This window comes from Peromyscus maniculatus, chromosome 6, assembly GCF_049852395.1.
Source record: "Peromyscus maniculatus bairdii isolate BWxNUB_F1_BW_parent chromosome 6, HU_Pman_BW_mat_3.1, whole genome shotgun sequence".
Classification (NCBI taxonomy): Eukaryota; Metazoa; Chordata; class Mammalia; order Rodentia; family Cricetidae; genus Peromyscus; species Peromyscus maniculatus.
In genome coordinates, this window is record NC_134857.1 from 102974014 (window position 1) to 102991794 (window position 17781).

The 17781-nt window shown below is 46.5% G+C and overlaps 1 protein-coding gene across 8 annotated transcripts in view; it reads left to right on the forward strand.

Moving 5' to 3' along the window:
- Window positions 1-17781, forward strand: part of Sec24d (SEC24 homolog D, COPII component) — a 101704-nt gene that overhangs the window by 3548 nt on the left and 80375 nt on the right. For all 8 annotated transcript variants that reach the window (XM_016010109.3, XM_076574919.1, XM_076574918.1 and 5 more), the window contains exons 3-4: window positions 6023-6155; window positions 15353-15501. In XM_016010109.3, the coding sequence (XP_015865595.1) occupies window positions 6023-6155; window positions 15353-15501 (282 nt within the window). The remainder of the gene's footprint in view (window positions 1-6022; window positions 6156-15352; window positions 15502-17781) is intronic.

Here is a 17781-nt window from a genome sequence, read left to right on the forward strand (position 1 = left end):
CCTGACACTGTGCCGGACTTTAAACCGTTTTCCACACTGCTGTTCTAGGTGGCAGGGGCTGAGTGATAGAGACTTGCCTGCTGTGCACGAGGCTCTGGGTTCCCTTTCCCAGTACCACCTCACAGATATTTTACACATGCATTGGATGTGATCATCTTGTTGGTTTTCTGACAGGCAACCTAGTTGTGGCTTTTTTCAGTGTCTGATCCACCAGAGTAACCAGTGCTGAATCCTGCCTGGTGTTTTCCACAAACTGCATCTCTGTCAGCACCCATTGATCGTGTTTTTGTAATTTTCATGTTCTGTGGTAACAAATCTAACTGATTTATTGAGTGAGCAAACTACTTGTCACAAAACAACAAATACCATCATCTCGGTCCCTGTGTTACTGACCTATCTGGAGGGCAGCACACACAGTAGGCTGCATGACACCTGCAGTTCCTGGGGAGGGCCTCAGAGAGGAAGAGGGGGGTGAGCCGGGAAGCACACAGCAGCCACAGCAGGAGCCAAGTGCCAGGCTCTGAGACAGGGTCAGGGACAAAGCATCATCTTAGAGGAATGATCTGAGAGGCAGCAGCCAGTGAGACTTGTAGGTAGGAACGTGGTGTAAACTAGGCACTCAGCATGTGAGCACAGGGAGAGGGGTGGGGACGTGGGGGGCATGCTTAAAGTGCAAAGTAGTGGGGCCATATCAAAGGTACCACTGCAATGATTTAAACTGGAAAGGGTCACACTCCGGTACACAGTGAGAAAGAGCTACACTGGTTATTAGAAGGCGTGGAGGAGAAAGTAGGGGTCGGTATACTGTGTTGGGGGCAGGGTTTCTAAATCTCAGCATTCTTGACATCTGACATGAACGAACTCATTCACATTCTCTCTGTCTCTATCTGTCTCTCTCTTTTGTATGCGTGTGTGTGTGTGTGTGTGTGTGTGTGTGTGTGTGTGTGTGTGTGTGTGTGTGTGAAGGGGATGCCCTGTGCATTTTAGCAGCACCCATGGTCTATGGTTTATGTCCACTAGACACCAGTGGATCCCCCTCCTCCTCAAGGAGTTTTAGCACATCAAAATGTCTTGGCATTTCCAAGTGTCTTCTGAGTGGCAAAATCATCTGTGGCTGGAAACAGAGGGCAGACTTGTCACTGTTCTGGGGTCAGGCCTGGGGTAGTGGGAAGGCTGCTACTACACCCCGAGTTTATATAGGTAACCACCAGCTCAGCTCAAAGCTTTGGGAGCACTGGCCATTAGGATTCACAAATGTAGCAGGAAGCTTATGTTTGTGTGTTTTAGATAAAAAGTTTTTCCCCCCACAAATGTGCTTTGATTTTTGTTTTCCTTTGTTAGAAATGGAATCCAATTTAAGGTCTGCTTTTCCATGATGTTGTTTTGATCAGAGTCCCTTTGCTGATAACAGAATCCCTTGTAGTGGAAAAGGGTTTGTTAATGGATATCAGGAGACAGAGAAAGGCCAGGCCCAGGACTTAGGATCGTCTTATCCAGTCTACAAAATTGTTCAGCCCACACAGGACCATTCTACCAAAAATCACTTCCTTCTCGGGCAGAAGGGCAACCCGTGCCACAGAGCTGGCCCAAGATTCTCAAAGGTGTGTCGCTTTGCATAGAAAAAGAAAGAAACTGTTGAGGATCCTAGGAAATAGATAGTCTGTGTTTCTAGCTCAGGATCATAGGTGAAGACAAGCCTGGAGAGGATCGATGCTCCCGCTGAGTAAACCAGCCCATAATACCTGCCGCCATGTTAAAGATGGCTCTTCTGGCATAAGTATTTCTTTCTCCTGCTGTGGTATTCCTTTCCTCTTAAAGTTCCCCTCCTGCTCTGAAGAACTCAATCCTTACTTTTGAAAATGCCAACTCTGTGGCCCATCAAAGACTGTCTGCCTCTGCCAGTCACCATGATACTGACTTCCCTTTGCCCTGGGGACGGAGTCCAAATGACACACCAGACTTTGCAGTCTGACTCCAGCCAATCTGGATGGCGATTTCTGTTCTTGTCACCTTACCCCCTGCACTGTGTCCACCCAGCCCTCTGCCAGTCCCTGATTAGGCCATGCTTTCTCAGACCACTGGTCAGGCTCTGCTTCTGGCTCGAGTCCCATGTCCTGTCTGCTGTTCTAAGAAGGCACTGTCCTGAAGGTGTGCCCCAAGCTGTCTCTCCTCACTGATTTTTCCAGGAAGGGTAGGAGTCCCTCTGCATGTTGTAACTCTTGTCACATGACAGGGTCACTGTGTCTTGCATGGTTGTGTCCTCCCCAAGTGCCCTTAGTGAACTGGAGGCATGCTAAATGCATGTTGAGGGAATGTGAATCATGGCTGACCTCCAAAAGTAAGAGGGAAAGCATATCTTACTGGGACAGATTTCTAAAGTTCTCTGTGTGTGCCTCCGGACTGCTGCAAGTCTCCTGACACAGGGAAGCTGGTGAACTGGCCACTAACCTGCTAGCCTGGTGGTTGTTGTTGTTGTTGGTGTCTTGACATGAGCTAGAGTTATCTGGGAAGAGAAACCACAACTGAGGAAATGCCTCCACCACACTGGTTGTAGGGATTTTTTTTTTAAATCATTGATGAGGAGGGTGGTCCCAGCCCACTGTGGGTATTGCTACCCCTGGGCAGGCGGTCCTAAGCTGTGTAAGAAAACAGGCTGATCGAGCCATGGGAAATAAACCAGTAAACAACACTCCTCCATGGCCTCAAAAACATTTCAGTTCCTGCTTCCAGCTTCTTGCCTTGAGTGCCAGCCCTGGCTTCCCTCAGGGATGAGGTGTGAGCTGAGAGTTGTAAGATGCATTAAACATCTTTCTTCCCCAAGTCGCTGTTAGTCGTGGTGTTTATCAGAGCAACAGAAACTAAGACACCTGCTTATTTGACTGGTAGGGTATCTGGCTCCTGTTTAGGCAGCAATTATTTAACCTGAAATATTCTGGCGATGCTCCTGTGGATTTCTACTCTTGTCCAAACTAACATTTTAAAAATAAAAACATAGTGTGTTCTTAATTGTCTATGTTTTATTAAACCATAAGCCCTAAAAAAGGAAGTCAGGGCATATGGCCAGGCAGGAGAGAGTGGTTTTGAGTGTTCCCATAGCTCTTTGCCTTGCCTGCTTCTCAAAGCAGTCCTGGAGAGCAGGGAGATCACAGCTGTGACGCAGCCTTAAAAGTCGTGGGTCTGAAAGACAAAGTATCTAGGTTTTTCAGTCATAGCAGCTCCGTGGTAGGGAAGGCATTCAAACGCAGCCACTGTGGCTGCAAGCCTCGTGGTTTTCTTACATTGCTGAACATCATCTGAAAATGTAGTGTTTGAAGAACTGCTGTAATGTTGTTTTTTACTTTTTATTGGGGGGGGGCTCACCACCCAGCTCCCAAATATATCACATACGGTGGCTTATTCTTAATTATGAATGCCCGGCCTTAGCTTGGCATGGTTTCTTGCCAGCTTTCCTTAACCTAAATTATCCCATCTACCTTTTGCCTTGGGGCTTTTCCTGTTCTCTTACTTCTATAAATCTTACTCTTACTCCATGACTTGCTGTGTAGCTGGGTGGCTGACCCCTGGTCCTCCCTCTCTTCCCCCTCATCCCCTTTCCTCCTCCTGTATATTCTCGCTGTCAGCTAGCCTCGCCCATCCTCTCTCCTGCCGCTATTGGCTATTCTGATCTTTATTAGACCATCAGGTGTGTTAGACAGGCACAGTAACACAGCTTCACAGAGTTAAACAATACAACATAAACAAAAGTAACACACCCTAAAAAAACAGTCTACTACAAAGAACTTTTTAAAATTCATGTAGGAAAAATACTACATGATCTGAGTCGTATGTGGAAGCTAAGGAAGTTGATCTTATAGATGTTGAGAATTGAAGGTGGTTCTTAGAAGCTGGGATAGTGGGAGGAGGAGGAGGAAGACGAGGAGGAGGAGGAAGAGGAAATTTGATTAGTGGGAGCTGAGTTAGATAGAAGCAGTGAGCTCATGTGGTATTGTATAGTAGGTACAGAGAGGTACCATGTATGCACTGTGTTTCTCAAATAGCTATGGAAAGAGTGTTCCGTTGCTTTACCATAAAATGATGTTTCTGATATATGTATTTAACCGGGTGAGACTATCACAGACTATATCTATGACTTTATCACATGGTATCACACTAATATATATTTTTATCAGTTCAAATAATTTAAAATTAAATAAGGATATTTATTATTTGTCCTATATGAGAAGTTGCAAGTAGGACTCTGAGTATGAAGTTAATAGACAATGTTCCTCACTCAGGCTGTGGTGCAGGCCTGTGACCCCATGTGTTCAGGAGGCTAAGGTGAGAGAGAGGACTGAAGTTTAGAGTCTTCCCTGATGAAGAGCAAGTTCAAAGGCAGCCTAGGTAATTTAACAAGACTTCATTTTAAAAAGATAACATATAAAGAAGGCCTGGGCTATGAACTGGGGCTTGCCTCATGTATGGGGTCCTGGGCTCCATCCTCAGCACGGATGGACAGTCTCAGTTCAAGGAATCATGTTTGATGAGGCTTGATAGGCATTTCAGTCTGTAACCACTCCCAAAGACCGCTGATCCCCCAGTCACGTGGGCTGGATGATCCAAGGATATGAAAGTGCTTTCCTGAAGGCACCAGCGCAGTCTGACAAGGTCTTCCTGGGTGACTGTGACCCATGCCATCATTTCCCTTCTGCCTGGGGGCGGGTGGGGGTGGGGTAAGCTTGTGTGTGTGGGGGGAGGGAACAGGAAGAAATCAGTATGGATGCCACCTCCAGGTGTAATGGAGGAGAACACACAGGCAGCTGGGAGGTCACAGGGGCGCACAGAGGGGAGCAGGGCTAAAGGTCAAGGGGCCAGGCTGTCTAGAGTAGATTTCATTTTCATTTTACAAAGATGCAGAGGTCCTCGGAGGAAGCTCCTCATCCAGTTCTGAGCAACTGCCGGTTAATGCAGACACGGCTTGGGTTCTCCATCACCAGGCTTGGGTACTCCTCTGCCACCGCTGCTTTAGAAAAAAAAAAGAGAAAAACACCTGGAAAAGGTTCCAAAGAGAAACCTAAAGCTCTCTGTGCTGGCTAGTTTTATGTCAACTTGACACAAGCTAGAGCTATCCGAAGGGAGGGAACCTCAACTGCGAAAATGCCTCCCTCAGATCCGGCTGTAGGCAAGCCTCTAGGGCATTTTCTTAATTAGTGATTGAAGGGGGAGGGCCCAGCTAGTGTGGGTGGTGCCATCCCCGGGCTGGTGGTCCTGGGTTTTATAAGAAAGCAGACTGAGCAAACCATGGGAAGCAGGTCAGTGAGCAGCTCTCCTCCATGGCCTCTGCATCAGCTCCTGCCTCCAGGTTCCTGATCTGTTTGAGTTCCTGTCCTGACTTCCTACAATGATTTGGAAGCATAAGCCTAATAACCCCTTTCCTTCCCAGTTTGCTTTTTGGTCACGGTGTTTTATCACAGCAACAGAAACCCTAGTTAAGACACTCTCTGAGGAGCCACGGCATGAAAGTGGTCACTGCGAGGAGCACCCGCCATTGCGTGGGATTCCCACGTTCTCTGAGTGTGATACCCTAAACACTCCCTCGCCTGTCTCAGGATATGCTGGAGTGACAGGCAGCTCTCCAAAGGCACTGTCAGGGGCTTGTCTTGTCTGCCTTTAGGATGCTCTACCAGGCTGCTTTCTGATCTGTTGACTTACTTTATCACCATCTTATATTTTTGCTTTTCTTTGTGTGATCTAGTGTTTGTGAGATACTGAGTTCTGTTAGGTCACCTCCAACCTTATGCAGAGTTGATTTCTTCTATTCAACTTTCCATTTGATAAAAAAAAATTATTCTTTTTTTGTTCTTTTAATATTATTATTACCAAATAACAATAGCCGCTCTGGAGAGAGAGGCTGAGGGAGGTTGGAAGGGCCTTGTGTCTACCCATTGGCATCCCTCCTTCACTCACGTTCCGTTCATTTTCCTCCTTTGCATTATTATCTCCCTTCGCATTTTAGCATGCCCATAACTGTTCCCTTCTGTTGCAGGCATGATGAAGCCATCCGGGCCTTTGGGAGGCGCTGCTGCTCCTTCAGGGCTATTGCCCCCAGGGTCTTTACCTCCTGGACCCCCACAGTTTGGCCCAAATGGAGCCCATGCCCCAGGCCATCCTCCCCAAAGGTGAGCTAAATACATTTCATTTCTCATTTGAAGGCCCTAAAGTACTCTCCTTAAGAACCTTCTAAACTTGTGTGTTTCTTGGTTGAAAGTTTAACGGCTTTGTAAGTTCCATATTTAAGAACACATAACAATTGCTTGTGTCAATGCTATATATTTTAGTTTGGGGTTGTATTCAGCTTATTTTTAGAGTTTTGTGTTTATCTCCAGTTCCTTCAGACACCCAGAGTCTATATGTCATACAGAATATTAGACCATGCTGGCCATGGTCTCGCATACCTTTAATCCCAGCCCTTGGGCAGCAGAAGTGGGCCGATCTCTGTGAGCGTGAAGCCAGCCTGATCTGCATAGCAAGTTCCAGGCTAGCCAGGGCTACATAGTGAGACACCGACTCAGGATAAAACAAAACATTAAAACTTAGAAATTCTCTTAGATCATTCTCTTCTCTGGAGCTGCCCACATCCCCGCACTCATTACCAGTAAGTGCTTACCAGAAGTTTTAAGACGAAATCAGACTGAGGTCAGTGGTGCCGTCCGTGGGTTCAATAGGGAAGGCGTAGGTAGGCCAGCCGGGGACGCTTCATTGGCAGGGCTGCTGCGGAAGCCACTCCAAAACTACAGCCTGTGTTTATTTGTAATAAATGGAGAAAGAGGAAGTCAGAGGCAGGCCTAGCAAAGCCAAGATCTGCCAGAGATATTGAGAGCCTGTGATCCATAAGGGACTATCACCTGGGGTGGAGCCAGCAACACCCCTCAGGGCTTGGAAATCCCCGTGGTACTTGTCCCACGAGCTGTTCCACCTACAGGAGCCCAGCACCTAGCAGCTTTTACCTTGGAGCTGCTCCAAGGCTGGCCCAGAGGCCCCATTTCCCTATTCCTTTCCCAGGTTGTCAGGTGGAGGGGGGTGGGGCAGAGGAGTGAGTCTGTAGGGTGAGTCTGTGTCTTGGAGGAAGGATGTCACTCCCGGGAATCAGAAAGTGGAGATTCTGACATCATGAGCGAATGCCCTGGCGGTGCTTTTGAGCCTGACACTCCCGGATTTTTGTTTGTTGTGGTAACTAGCACTGAGATGTAGCTATGGCATCACAGAGAAGCGTCACACAGGGGACAAAAAATGGAGTTTCATTTGTGAGCATGCCTGTGGTTTGAGCACGAAGCAAGGATTTCGAAGGCCTTGTTGTGACCTGGCCTTTAGTCTCCAAAGCATGATGCCTGGGCAGTGGGGGTACACAATGCTGAGAACCATTGCATGCAGTGGCGTATACCTGCATCTAGCACTCTGGAAGATCGAGGCAGAAGGACTGTCATGAGTTCAAGTCTAGCCTGGGTTATATAGCTCTAGACCAGGCTAGACGACAGAGCAAAACTTTGCCTCAGAAATCCAAGGAGCCTGATATAACTGTGGATCCCCTATACTGTACCACCAATCTGCCAGGGTGGATACACCCACTGGTGCATAGTGACATGCCTGTTACGGGGGAAGCCGATAGCTTCCTGATTGGATTTGGAACCCAGTCTGCAGAAGGATGTCATGCCTGGTGTTGTGAACCTGGTTAAGAGCGTGCTGCTGGCGAGGTCACTCTAGGGCAGAATCCACTATTGTTGTTTTGCTAGATGGACATGTAGCTAAAACACTTGCAAGCATTTTAACATAAATATAATGTAAATGTGTTTTTATTTATATTCACATACAATATAAATATAAATGTATGTTTTTAGCCATGGACTGGGGCTGTGTAAATCAGCAAGCCTTCTGTAAAAGCAGCTCAAGCGATGTATCTTGTGCTTGTGTTTGTAGTGAGTTGGGAAAGAGGGAGTCAGAGGCAGGCCCATGAAAGCCTCGGTCAGAAAAGTCCCCTTTTTACAGCGGGTGATAATGCAGAGACCATAAACCGAGCCGAGTACTGAGACGAAGTGACCATTGAGCGCTCAGCTCGAAATGGGCCATCAGCCCCTCCTGGGTTCAGCAAACATGGCAGGAGAGGGGCTGAAAACACTGTAAGAGCCAGGGGATGGGGAGGAGTGCTGTGCAGCTGTCTTCCAGATGTGGTATCACCAGTGGAACCCTGAGTGCACAGGAACTGTGGAAACGTGCACGTCACCGACACAAAATTAGGTCCTCAGCGTTGCAGTGTGGATGGGGGAGGGCACTCATGAAGTTCTACCCTTTCCTGAGGAGCTGTGGGCCATCAGTGACTCCCAGGGCATGCAGGGAATACCATCTTGTTCAGTGGGGTGGCCCTTGGTAAGTTATCCATGCCCTGGTAAATAGCCTCCCACCCACGTTCATCCACTTGGCCCTAATTAAACGTAGTGATTGAAAAACCATAATACTCCCCCTCAATAAACCATGAACGCTAGTTGGAGATAAGAATGGCATGGGCAGGAATGGGAGAGGGCTAAGAGAATGTGTAGGGAATCCATGTCAACATAATACATTGTATAAATATATGGAATTGTCAAAAATGATGTTAAGCTTTAAAAATATCTAAGAATAAATAAATAAATATAGAAAAGAAATGCTGAGAACTTCAAGGTAGCTTTGGCCTCAGTAGCTGAGTAGCCTGGGGTATTTGGTGACATTCCTTGGCCTTAATTCCTCACTGGAAACATGAGGAAGTGATCTTCTTAGTCCAGAAGGAAAAGGAAGAAGACCCAGGACAGCTCATTACTGTAAACTACCTCCCTGGCATCTCAGGATTTAGAAGAGAAATTCAAAGATGGAACCAGTGGTTTTGAGAACAAGTTTTGGTCACCGGTACTGGCCTGGCTGGTGGATCTCTTTGATGTTTTGTCACTCCTGGGAATGACGTCATGAGCCCAAAACAAGGCTGGCACCCTGAGGAGTGCAGACATGTTTGCCAGGCACGCCTTAGGGGGTAGTTGGTTGCACACGTTCTAGTCACATGCTGTGTTGTAGCCTGAAGGTTTCTCCGGTCCCACCCGCCCCGAGGTTCCTCAGCCACTTATAAAATAATCACTTAATATTAATTATTGACTGTATGGCCTATGGCAAGCCTCTTGCTAGCTAGCTCTTACAACTAAACTCAGCCCATCTCTATTAATCTATATGCATCTATAAATCTATAAATCAAGCCACATGGCTTGGTGGCTTACCAGGACTTCCACATCTTGCTCCTCCTGCATCCCTCTCCTTTGGAGAACCTACCGACTACACTACGTAGACTTGTTCCTCCCATGAACAGTGTGATCCACAGGTTCTAATGAAGCTAGAGAATTCCTGGGGCTTAGTGGTGCCACAGCATCTGAATGCCATCACCTCAAAACACACTACTCATGTGCTTGGGGTGCCGCTGGTGTTCACAGGTCTGCTCACTGCCAGCACAGAACCCTGGGTAGGGATGCGGTGGCTGCACCATGTGTTTCCCTTAGTACTGATCATTATTTTAGAGTGTTCTTCTACTTGAAGACCTCGTGTTGTGAGCCAGCAGCTGCTTGCTGGAGCTACTTCACTGCATCTTAGTTGCATTTTTTCTCTTTGCTTGATTTCTGTGAGCCATCTTTTGCACGCCATGGTTCTAGGAATAGCAGGCTGTGTGTACGCTGTAGCCTACGGGTGTAGTAGGCATTTCCATCCAGGCTTGTACATCCTATGGTGTTTGCCCAGGGGCAAACACACCAGTGGCACATTTCTCAGACTATCCTATTGTTAACTGGTGTAGAACCAACTTAACCTCTGTGTGTTTTTGCTTTCTCATCATTCACATCTCGAAGACATTGCTGTGGGGATTTTGCATGCAAGCTACTTTGTACAGCACACGATACCCACTGCAGCCCATAGGCTCAGTCCGTGTGTGTCAGCAGCTCTCAAAGTCATTCCATTGGATATGGTGTGCCATGTCATGGGATGGAAAGTCCACTTGCTATCTATGGATTGCTCTGCCTGGGTCTGCTGACTCCAGGGAGCTCGGTTTCAGAATCGACTTTGACTCTGATGGCAAGAAAGCACAATTAGGTCCTGGTTTTCCCCAGCACTTTTGACCTGGTACAACTTAAATACTGGCCTAAAAGTTAGAAGTAGGTTTGAGAGATGACAAAGTTGGGGAGAATGTCTAATATATCTGGCTGGGTTTCCAGGTGGCCTCTTATCTGCCCTGTGGGACACGTTTCTATACACAGAGAGCGGTGCAAAGGCTAAGGACATAGTGATCTTGTGAGTGAGTCACACTAATCTGATGGCAGAGGCTCAGAGGAGACTAGACGTGTGTGACCTTTCTCCCTCCCTCTCTTTTTTTTCCTCTCTTCTTTCCTCCATTCCTCCTTCTTTTTGCACCTTTTATGTTTTAGAAGCTTTTTAAAAATAATTTTTAATTTATTCTTTGAGAATGTCACGCATGTATTCAATGTGTTTTGATCACATTCACCCCATCCTCCTCCCCAACTCCTCCCAGAACCCCAAGGACACTGGCTACTTCATTTGCTCTCTTGTTTAACTTCAGAGTCCAGTGAGTGCTGTCTGGACTCTGTAAATGTGTGGAGTGCCGTCCAGTGGAGCGTGGGCAGCTGACCAGGGCCCGCTTCCCTGAACTAAACCGCTTTTCGGCTGGGGGTGGGACCTTGTGATTCCGTCCCTTACCTGTGACAGAATCGCTACTGGCGTGGTCTTGTCCAGACAGCCACAGCTGTTGTGCGTTCATGTGTGCCATGGTCATGTCTGGAAAACACTGCTTCTCAGCAGCCCTCCGCAATTTTAGGCTCTTCCTGTCTTTCTGCCTCCTCTTTCACCGTGATCTCTGAGCTTTGGGTAAGATACAGATGTTCCAATTAGGGCTGAGGACACCATAGTCATTTTTTTCCCCTCACTTTGACCTATTGTGAGTCTTTGTCTCAGAGCTGCACTGACCTGTGGATATCATGATAGGTTATGTAGAGGGCAGTTTGATACTGTACCCATTTAGCAAAGCAGTAATAGTAGGTTCAGTGCTGAGGCATGTGAGTTCCCTGACCATGGGTTCTTGGTCATAGTTACAGTTACTGGGCATGCATTCCTCCTGCAGAGCGGGCCTTAAATCCAGTCGTGCTTAGTTTCCCCCATGACGTTCATGCCACTGTTGCATCCCTGAGTGTATCTTGCCATGCTGGTCATTACTATAGTTCCCAGGGTTGGCAGCCGAACAAGACTGTTGGTGACTCCCCTCCTCCTAGCAGTCTGCATAGCAGCTTCTAGCTCCATGGAAGCTAGCCAGAAGCGAGGAAACTTCCAGTTCAGTATCAGTTTGATCTTTCTGTGTCCTGTGACTTGAGTATGTTGTATCTGCAGCAAAAGGACCTTACTATGAAGTTCTGCAATAGCGCTGCCAGCAATAGCAATAGCCTGTCTGTTTTGGAGGAGTTATGAGACCCCACTGACCAGTAACTCAAACCTAAAACTAACCATCAGGTAATTGCAAATTAAACTACCTTGAGACTTCATTTTACCCCAGCCAAGCTGCCTAAGGTCAAGAAAACAAATTACAACAAATGCTGGAGAGGATATATGGAAAGGAGAACCATTATTCAGTGTTGGTTCGAGTGCAAACTGATATAGCTAGTCACTATGGAAAACAGTGTGGAGGCTCTTCAAACAGCTGGCAATAAATAGATCTACCACATGATCCAGCTGTGCCACTCTTGAGCATATACCCAGAGGACTCTATATCCTACTGCAGAGATACTTGCTTATCCAAGTTCATTGATGCTCTAGTCATAATAGCCAGGAAATGGAAGTAGCCTAGATCTCTACAAACTGATAAATGGGTAATGAAAATGCAGAACAGATGCAGAGTGGAATTTATTTAGCTGTAAAGAAAAATGAAATTTTCAGGTCACTGGACGGAACTTGTTATAATCATTCTGAGTCTGTTTACCCAGATCCAGAAAGATGAATGTTGTATGTTCTCTTTCATATTTGGAGGCTAGCCTTGGGTCTGTAGATATGTGTGTTTACATTAGAGCACTTCTAGAAGACAGGAAATTAGAAAGGGGTCATTGTGTTTGTGTTGAGGGGAGAATAATGGAGGAGAGAGAGTCCAACACAGACAGTATGGGGTGGGTAAGAGAATAATGGGAAGGGAAAGGTTTGAGTGGGGAAGTAGATATGAGGCCAGGGCAGAAGAAGGAGTCTGCGGAGAGATAGAGAACAACAATGATCTTTGAGAAAGGCAGATAGAAACTTACTGTTAGTCAGTGTTCTATTGTTGTAGAAGACACCACGACCAAGGCCACTCTTACAAAAGAAAGGATTTATTTGGGGGCTTGCTCACAGGTTAGTCCATTTTCATCATGGCAGGGAGCATGAGGGCATATAGGGACCTCTGGATCAGTAGCTGAGTGTGGTGATATTTTATTTGTGCTCTAACAAATAAAGCTTGACTGGGGATCAGAGGAAAAAGCCAGCCACTATATTAAACATAGAGGTTAGGAAGTGGTAGCACATGCCTTTAATCCCAGCACTGGTTAACCATTGAGGTCTGGAGATCTGTACAGACAGACAGGAAATGATAGAACTGGGCAGAAAGAGGAAGTGATGTAGCTGAGCGGAGAGAGGAAGTGAGATGGCAGGACACAGAAAGGTATATAAGGCGTGAGTGTACAGGAAGGAGCTCTCTTGGGCTGAGGATTTCCTAGAGGTAAGACATGGCTGGCTTGCTTTCTGATCTTGTAGCTTTCACCCCAGTACCTGACTCCAGGTTTTTGTTTTTGTTTTTTTAATAAGACCTTTTAGGATTCGTGTTGCAGCTGAGAATGCTACATCTTGAGCCACAGAGAGAGAGTGGAGGGGTGAGAGAGGCTGGGCCTGGCATGGGCTTGTGACACCTCAAAGCCCCCCCCCCCCAGTGTCACACATCCGCCAACGAGGACACACACTCCTAACCCTATGCTTCTAACCCTTTTAATGAGTCTCACCCCCTGGTGACGAAGCATCAAATATATGAGCCTGTGGTGGTCATTCTTATTCAAAGCATCACACCTGCTATTTTAGAAACTTCCTCAAATCCAATAATATATATACACACACAATTAAATAAAGAGCCAACTGTTAGGTCTGAATTAACTTTCTCTGTGCAGCAGCTGGGCTGTAGGTGATGATCCTCCTGCCTCACCCTCTCTAGAGCTGGGAGTTCAGGCATGTGTCACCACGGCTGACTACATGTAATCTTTCTTTGTGAGTGACAGCACTTCATCCCTACACAGAGGCGCAGTCACAGAGATAAGACTTCAGCCAATTCAAACCCAGAGTCACCATGTTGACTTAAATATGTATATGATTTTTAAAACAGTGATAGTTTGGGGCTGGAGAGATGTCTCAGTTGTTACAAGTACTTGTTGCTCTTTCAAGGGACCTAGGTTTGGTTCCCAGCACACACATGGTGGCTCACAACCATCTGTAACTCCAGGTCCAGATCATCCAACACTCTCTTCTAATCTCCATAGGTATCAGACATGCACATGGTACAGGAAAAACATTCATACACATAAAAATAAACTAAATAAATCTTAAAGATCTATTATTTCAAAAGAAATATCTGATAAAATTTATAAACCATACTGTCTTAGGGTTTCTATTGCTGTAGAGACACCATGACCATGGCAACTCTTATAAAGGAGAACATTTAATTGGGGTGGCTTACAATTCAGAAGTTTAGTCCATTATCATCATGGCAGGACATGGCAGCATGCAGGCAGACATGGTGCTGGAGAAGGAGCTGAGAGTCGTACATCTTGATCTGTAGGCAACAGGAAGTGAACTGAACTAGATGTAGCTTGAGCATAGGGGACCTCAAAGCCCTCCCACACAGTGACACGCTTCCTCCAACAGGGCCACACTTACTTCAAACAAGGCCACACCTCCTAATAGTGCCACTCTCTATGAGCTTATGGGGGCCCATTACATTCAAACCACCACACATACCTAGGTATGTGTTTCTATTTGATCATGGCTGGAGCAGGATGACTGTCTTGAAGTACTTACAAGTACTTCTAAAGCTTTCTACAGAAGGCACTTCTAGGCAGGATTAAGCTGCTAAAATTTATACTCTAAGAAGTCAGTGTTCTCATCATAAGGGGGAATGACAGCTAGTCAATTGTAGTTCATCTATTTTGACCAAGAAATAGCGAGCTGGAGAATGAAGGAGACCTCGCTTCCCAAACTGAATGTATGAGACTCTACTAAGAAATGTTGCAGTGTAAACAGGGGTAGCAGTGAACATCAGACATCAGCTTTATTTGCTTGTTTGTAGTGCTGAGGACTACATCCCTGGCCTTGAACAGGCTAGGAAAGTGTTCTTCCACTGAGCTACACCCTCTCTTTCTTTAGTGTCCTTTTTCTTCCTTTTATGTGTCTGGGTGGTGGTTTTAGCCATGTGGGTGCTGGGAATCAGATTCGGGTCCTCTGCAAGAGCAATAAGTGCATTGGAGCACTGAGCCACCTCTCCAGCCCCTCAGACCCTGCAATCTGGGACACCTTGATTTTAATCACAATTGGAAGTTAGTAAGAAAAGATTCACAAGGACTCCCAGCTCCTTAGCTTCCCGTCATGTGTCACGGGGGGAGGGGGGGACGGCCAGGAGGGGGGGACCACTGCTTGGGTGACGGCCATTGCTTAGATCCAAACAGTGACAGTGACACACAACAGACAAACACAGCTTCAAACTCCAGCAAAGGTGAAAAAGCGTGGTGAAATTTATAAACGAAAAACACAAGAGCAAAGACCACCCTCTGCAAACATATTGCAGTGTTGGCCGTCCTGCACCATTTGTAGGCTGTGCCTTGCTGACCTCAGAATGTAAGACAGGCCACATGTTGTTGAAAACCTGGGTCAGAGTGATCACAAACACACAACCACAAAACAAGTGTCCTTGCCTTTTGTTTCGTTTTGTTCTGTTGATCGAGTTTAGTGAGTGGGAAGCGGCTACGCTGGGCTCACCTTTCCAGCTGATTTCCAAAGCTGGCCTTTGGGTTCATGTTAGAAACTTCTCTCTCCCTTGACATAGGAAACACGTGAGTGGAGATGTGGGGTCAAACTACATGGGTTATTTTGAGCTCGGATCAAGATTAAATATTTGATCCACAGTATCAGTCATTTTTCTGACCCCCTTCAGAAGGTATTTTTTGTTTGTTTGTTTTAGAATATATTAACTATTTTGTGTGTCATTTGCTTAAGAAACTCTGTGATACTAACAATGCCTTTTGTCTCTTAGATTTCCAGGACCCCCACCTGTCAATAACGTGGCGCCCTCTTATGCATCCGGACAGCCCCTGCCACAGTCATCTTACCCAGGTCCTGGGTCCACTTCCTCTGTCACCCAGCTGGGCAGCCAGTTTAGCTCCATGCAGATCAACAGCTATGGTAAATGTGCATGGCCACTGCTCATTCAGGGCCCCCATCCAGTGCTCTTTGTGGGGCGGGGGATGAACCCAGAACCCCAAACATGCTAGGCTGCCACTGAACTATGCTCCACCCTCATCTTTTCTTCTTTTTTTAAAGATAGACCTAACTCTGGCATGACATATTAAAATGCTACCTGGTGCATTTTTATATAAACCGTTAATACTATGGCTGGTTTTCTCCTGAGCATGTTGCTTCTATTTCAAGAAAACTGAAGAATCCTCAGAACATTCACTGCTAGAACAATAAAAAACAAAAACGCTGACTTGACAAATAAGCATTAGACAGTGTGATTAATTGAGGAGCCGTGAGGGTAGTTTTAAAATTGTATTGTTTAATACAGGTCCTCTAAATTGAAAATGAAATGCGTATTGTTTTACAGTGAGTTTTAATTCCAGGTTTAGGTCATTGGAAGAATCAAATCTCAGAAAACAGGAGAGGTCAGGAATATCCACTCTAGTAGCAGCATGGTCGAGACCATGCTGTGAGGGTCAAATGATCCTTTAACGAGAGTCACCTAAGACCATTTGCATGTCAGATGTTTACATTACATTTCATAACACTAGTAAAATCACCCATTTGAAGTAGTAACAAAGCAACTTTCTGGTTGTGAGTCATCACAATACGAGGAACTGTGTTAAGGGGTCTCAGCAATAGACAGGTTGAGACCCACTGCTCTGTGGTTATCTTCCTACTGCTGTGATAAAACACCAGGACCAAGAACAACATCAAGAGGAAAGGGTGTACTTCAGCTTAGACCTCCAAGCAACTGTCCACCGCTGAGGGAAGTCAGGCCAGGAGCTCAGGGCAGGAACCTGGAGGCAGGAGCTGATGCAGAGGACCCTGGTTCTAGCATTTAGAGAAGATGCTGAATCCGCCTGCTGCAACAGTGCTGTGTTTTCACAAATAGCCTCTCTTGGGCTCTCTTCAGAGACTGGCCCTGTCACATGGTGCCAAGCCTCAGCTTCTCTCCGTGATCCCTTCAGTCCTGGGGCTTCTACTTCAGCAGAGGTTGTACCCTGACCAGTGGCCTCCCCTGGCCTCTCATTGTGCCGAGCTGCTCTCCATGACTCCTTCATGCCTTCAAAAACACTACCACTTGGGAAACTCTTCCATATTGTCAAGTCTGGCTGCCAGCACAGGGTACAGCCTTGGTTTCTTCTGGGCCACAGTCTCTGGGTGCTGAAGCTGACCAGCATCCATTGTCTCAGCAAAGCAAATGTTTTACCCCAGTGGTTCTGGGTCCTTGTTAAATACAGCTGGTTCTTCAGCTCCAGCTGACACCAGGGATTCTTCTTTGTTCGTTTGTTTGTTTTGAGACAGGGTTTCTCTATGTAGTCCTGGCTGTCCTGGAACTCACTCTGTAGACCAGGCTGGCATCGAACTCAGAGATGTGTCTGCCTCTGCCTCTTGAGTGCTGGGAATAAAAGTGTGTGCCACCACTGCCTGACCAACACCATGGATTCTTTTTTATTTTCCTTTGAAACAGGGTTTCTCTGTGTAGCCCTGGCTGTCCTGAAAATCACTGTAGACCAGGCTGATCTTGAACTCACAGAGATCTGCCTGCCTCTGCCTCCCGAGTGCTGGGAGTAAAGGCATGCTCCAACTCCACCTGGCATACCACAGATTCTTAACATGAAAATATCACACAAATGGCCCTGGGAGAGTCTCCGCTTTCCTCTGAAACTTCACCAGTCAGGCCTCCATCTGCACTGCTCACACCATTACCTCCTAAGTCCCAACAGAACAGTCCACTGATCTCTGAGCACCCGAAGGTTTTCAACCCCAAGTTCAAATGCTATGACAGTCCTCTAAAGAACACATGGTCAGGTCTGTCACAGCCACACCTTACGCTCTGGTACCAGCTTATGCCTTAGTTAGAGTTTCTATTGTTGTAATAAAACACCATGACCAAAAACAACTTGGGGAGGAAAGAAAGAGGGTTTTTTTTGTTTTGTTTTGTGTTGGTCTTACAGCTTGTAGTCAGTCATCCAGGGAAGTCAGAGAAAGAACTCAAGGTACAACCTAGATACAGGGACTGATGCAGAGGCCATGGAGGAGTGCTGCTTTACTGGCTTGCTCCTCGTGGTTTGCTCAGCCTCATTTCTTACAGAATCCAGGACCACCTAACTTCCCCCCACAGTGAGGGGGGCCCTTCCACATCAATCGAGAAAATGCACCACAGGCCAGTCTGCTGGACGAGTTTTCTCCGTTGAGAATCTCCTTTCTAAGAGAACTCTA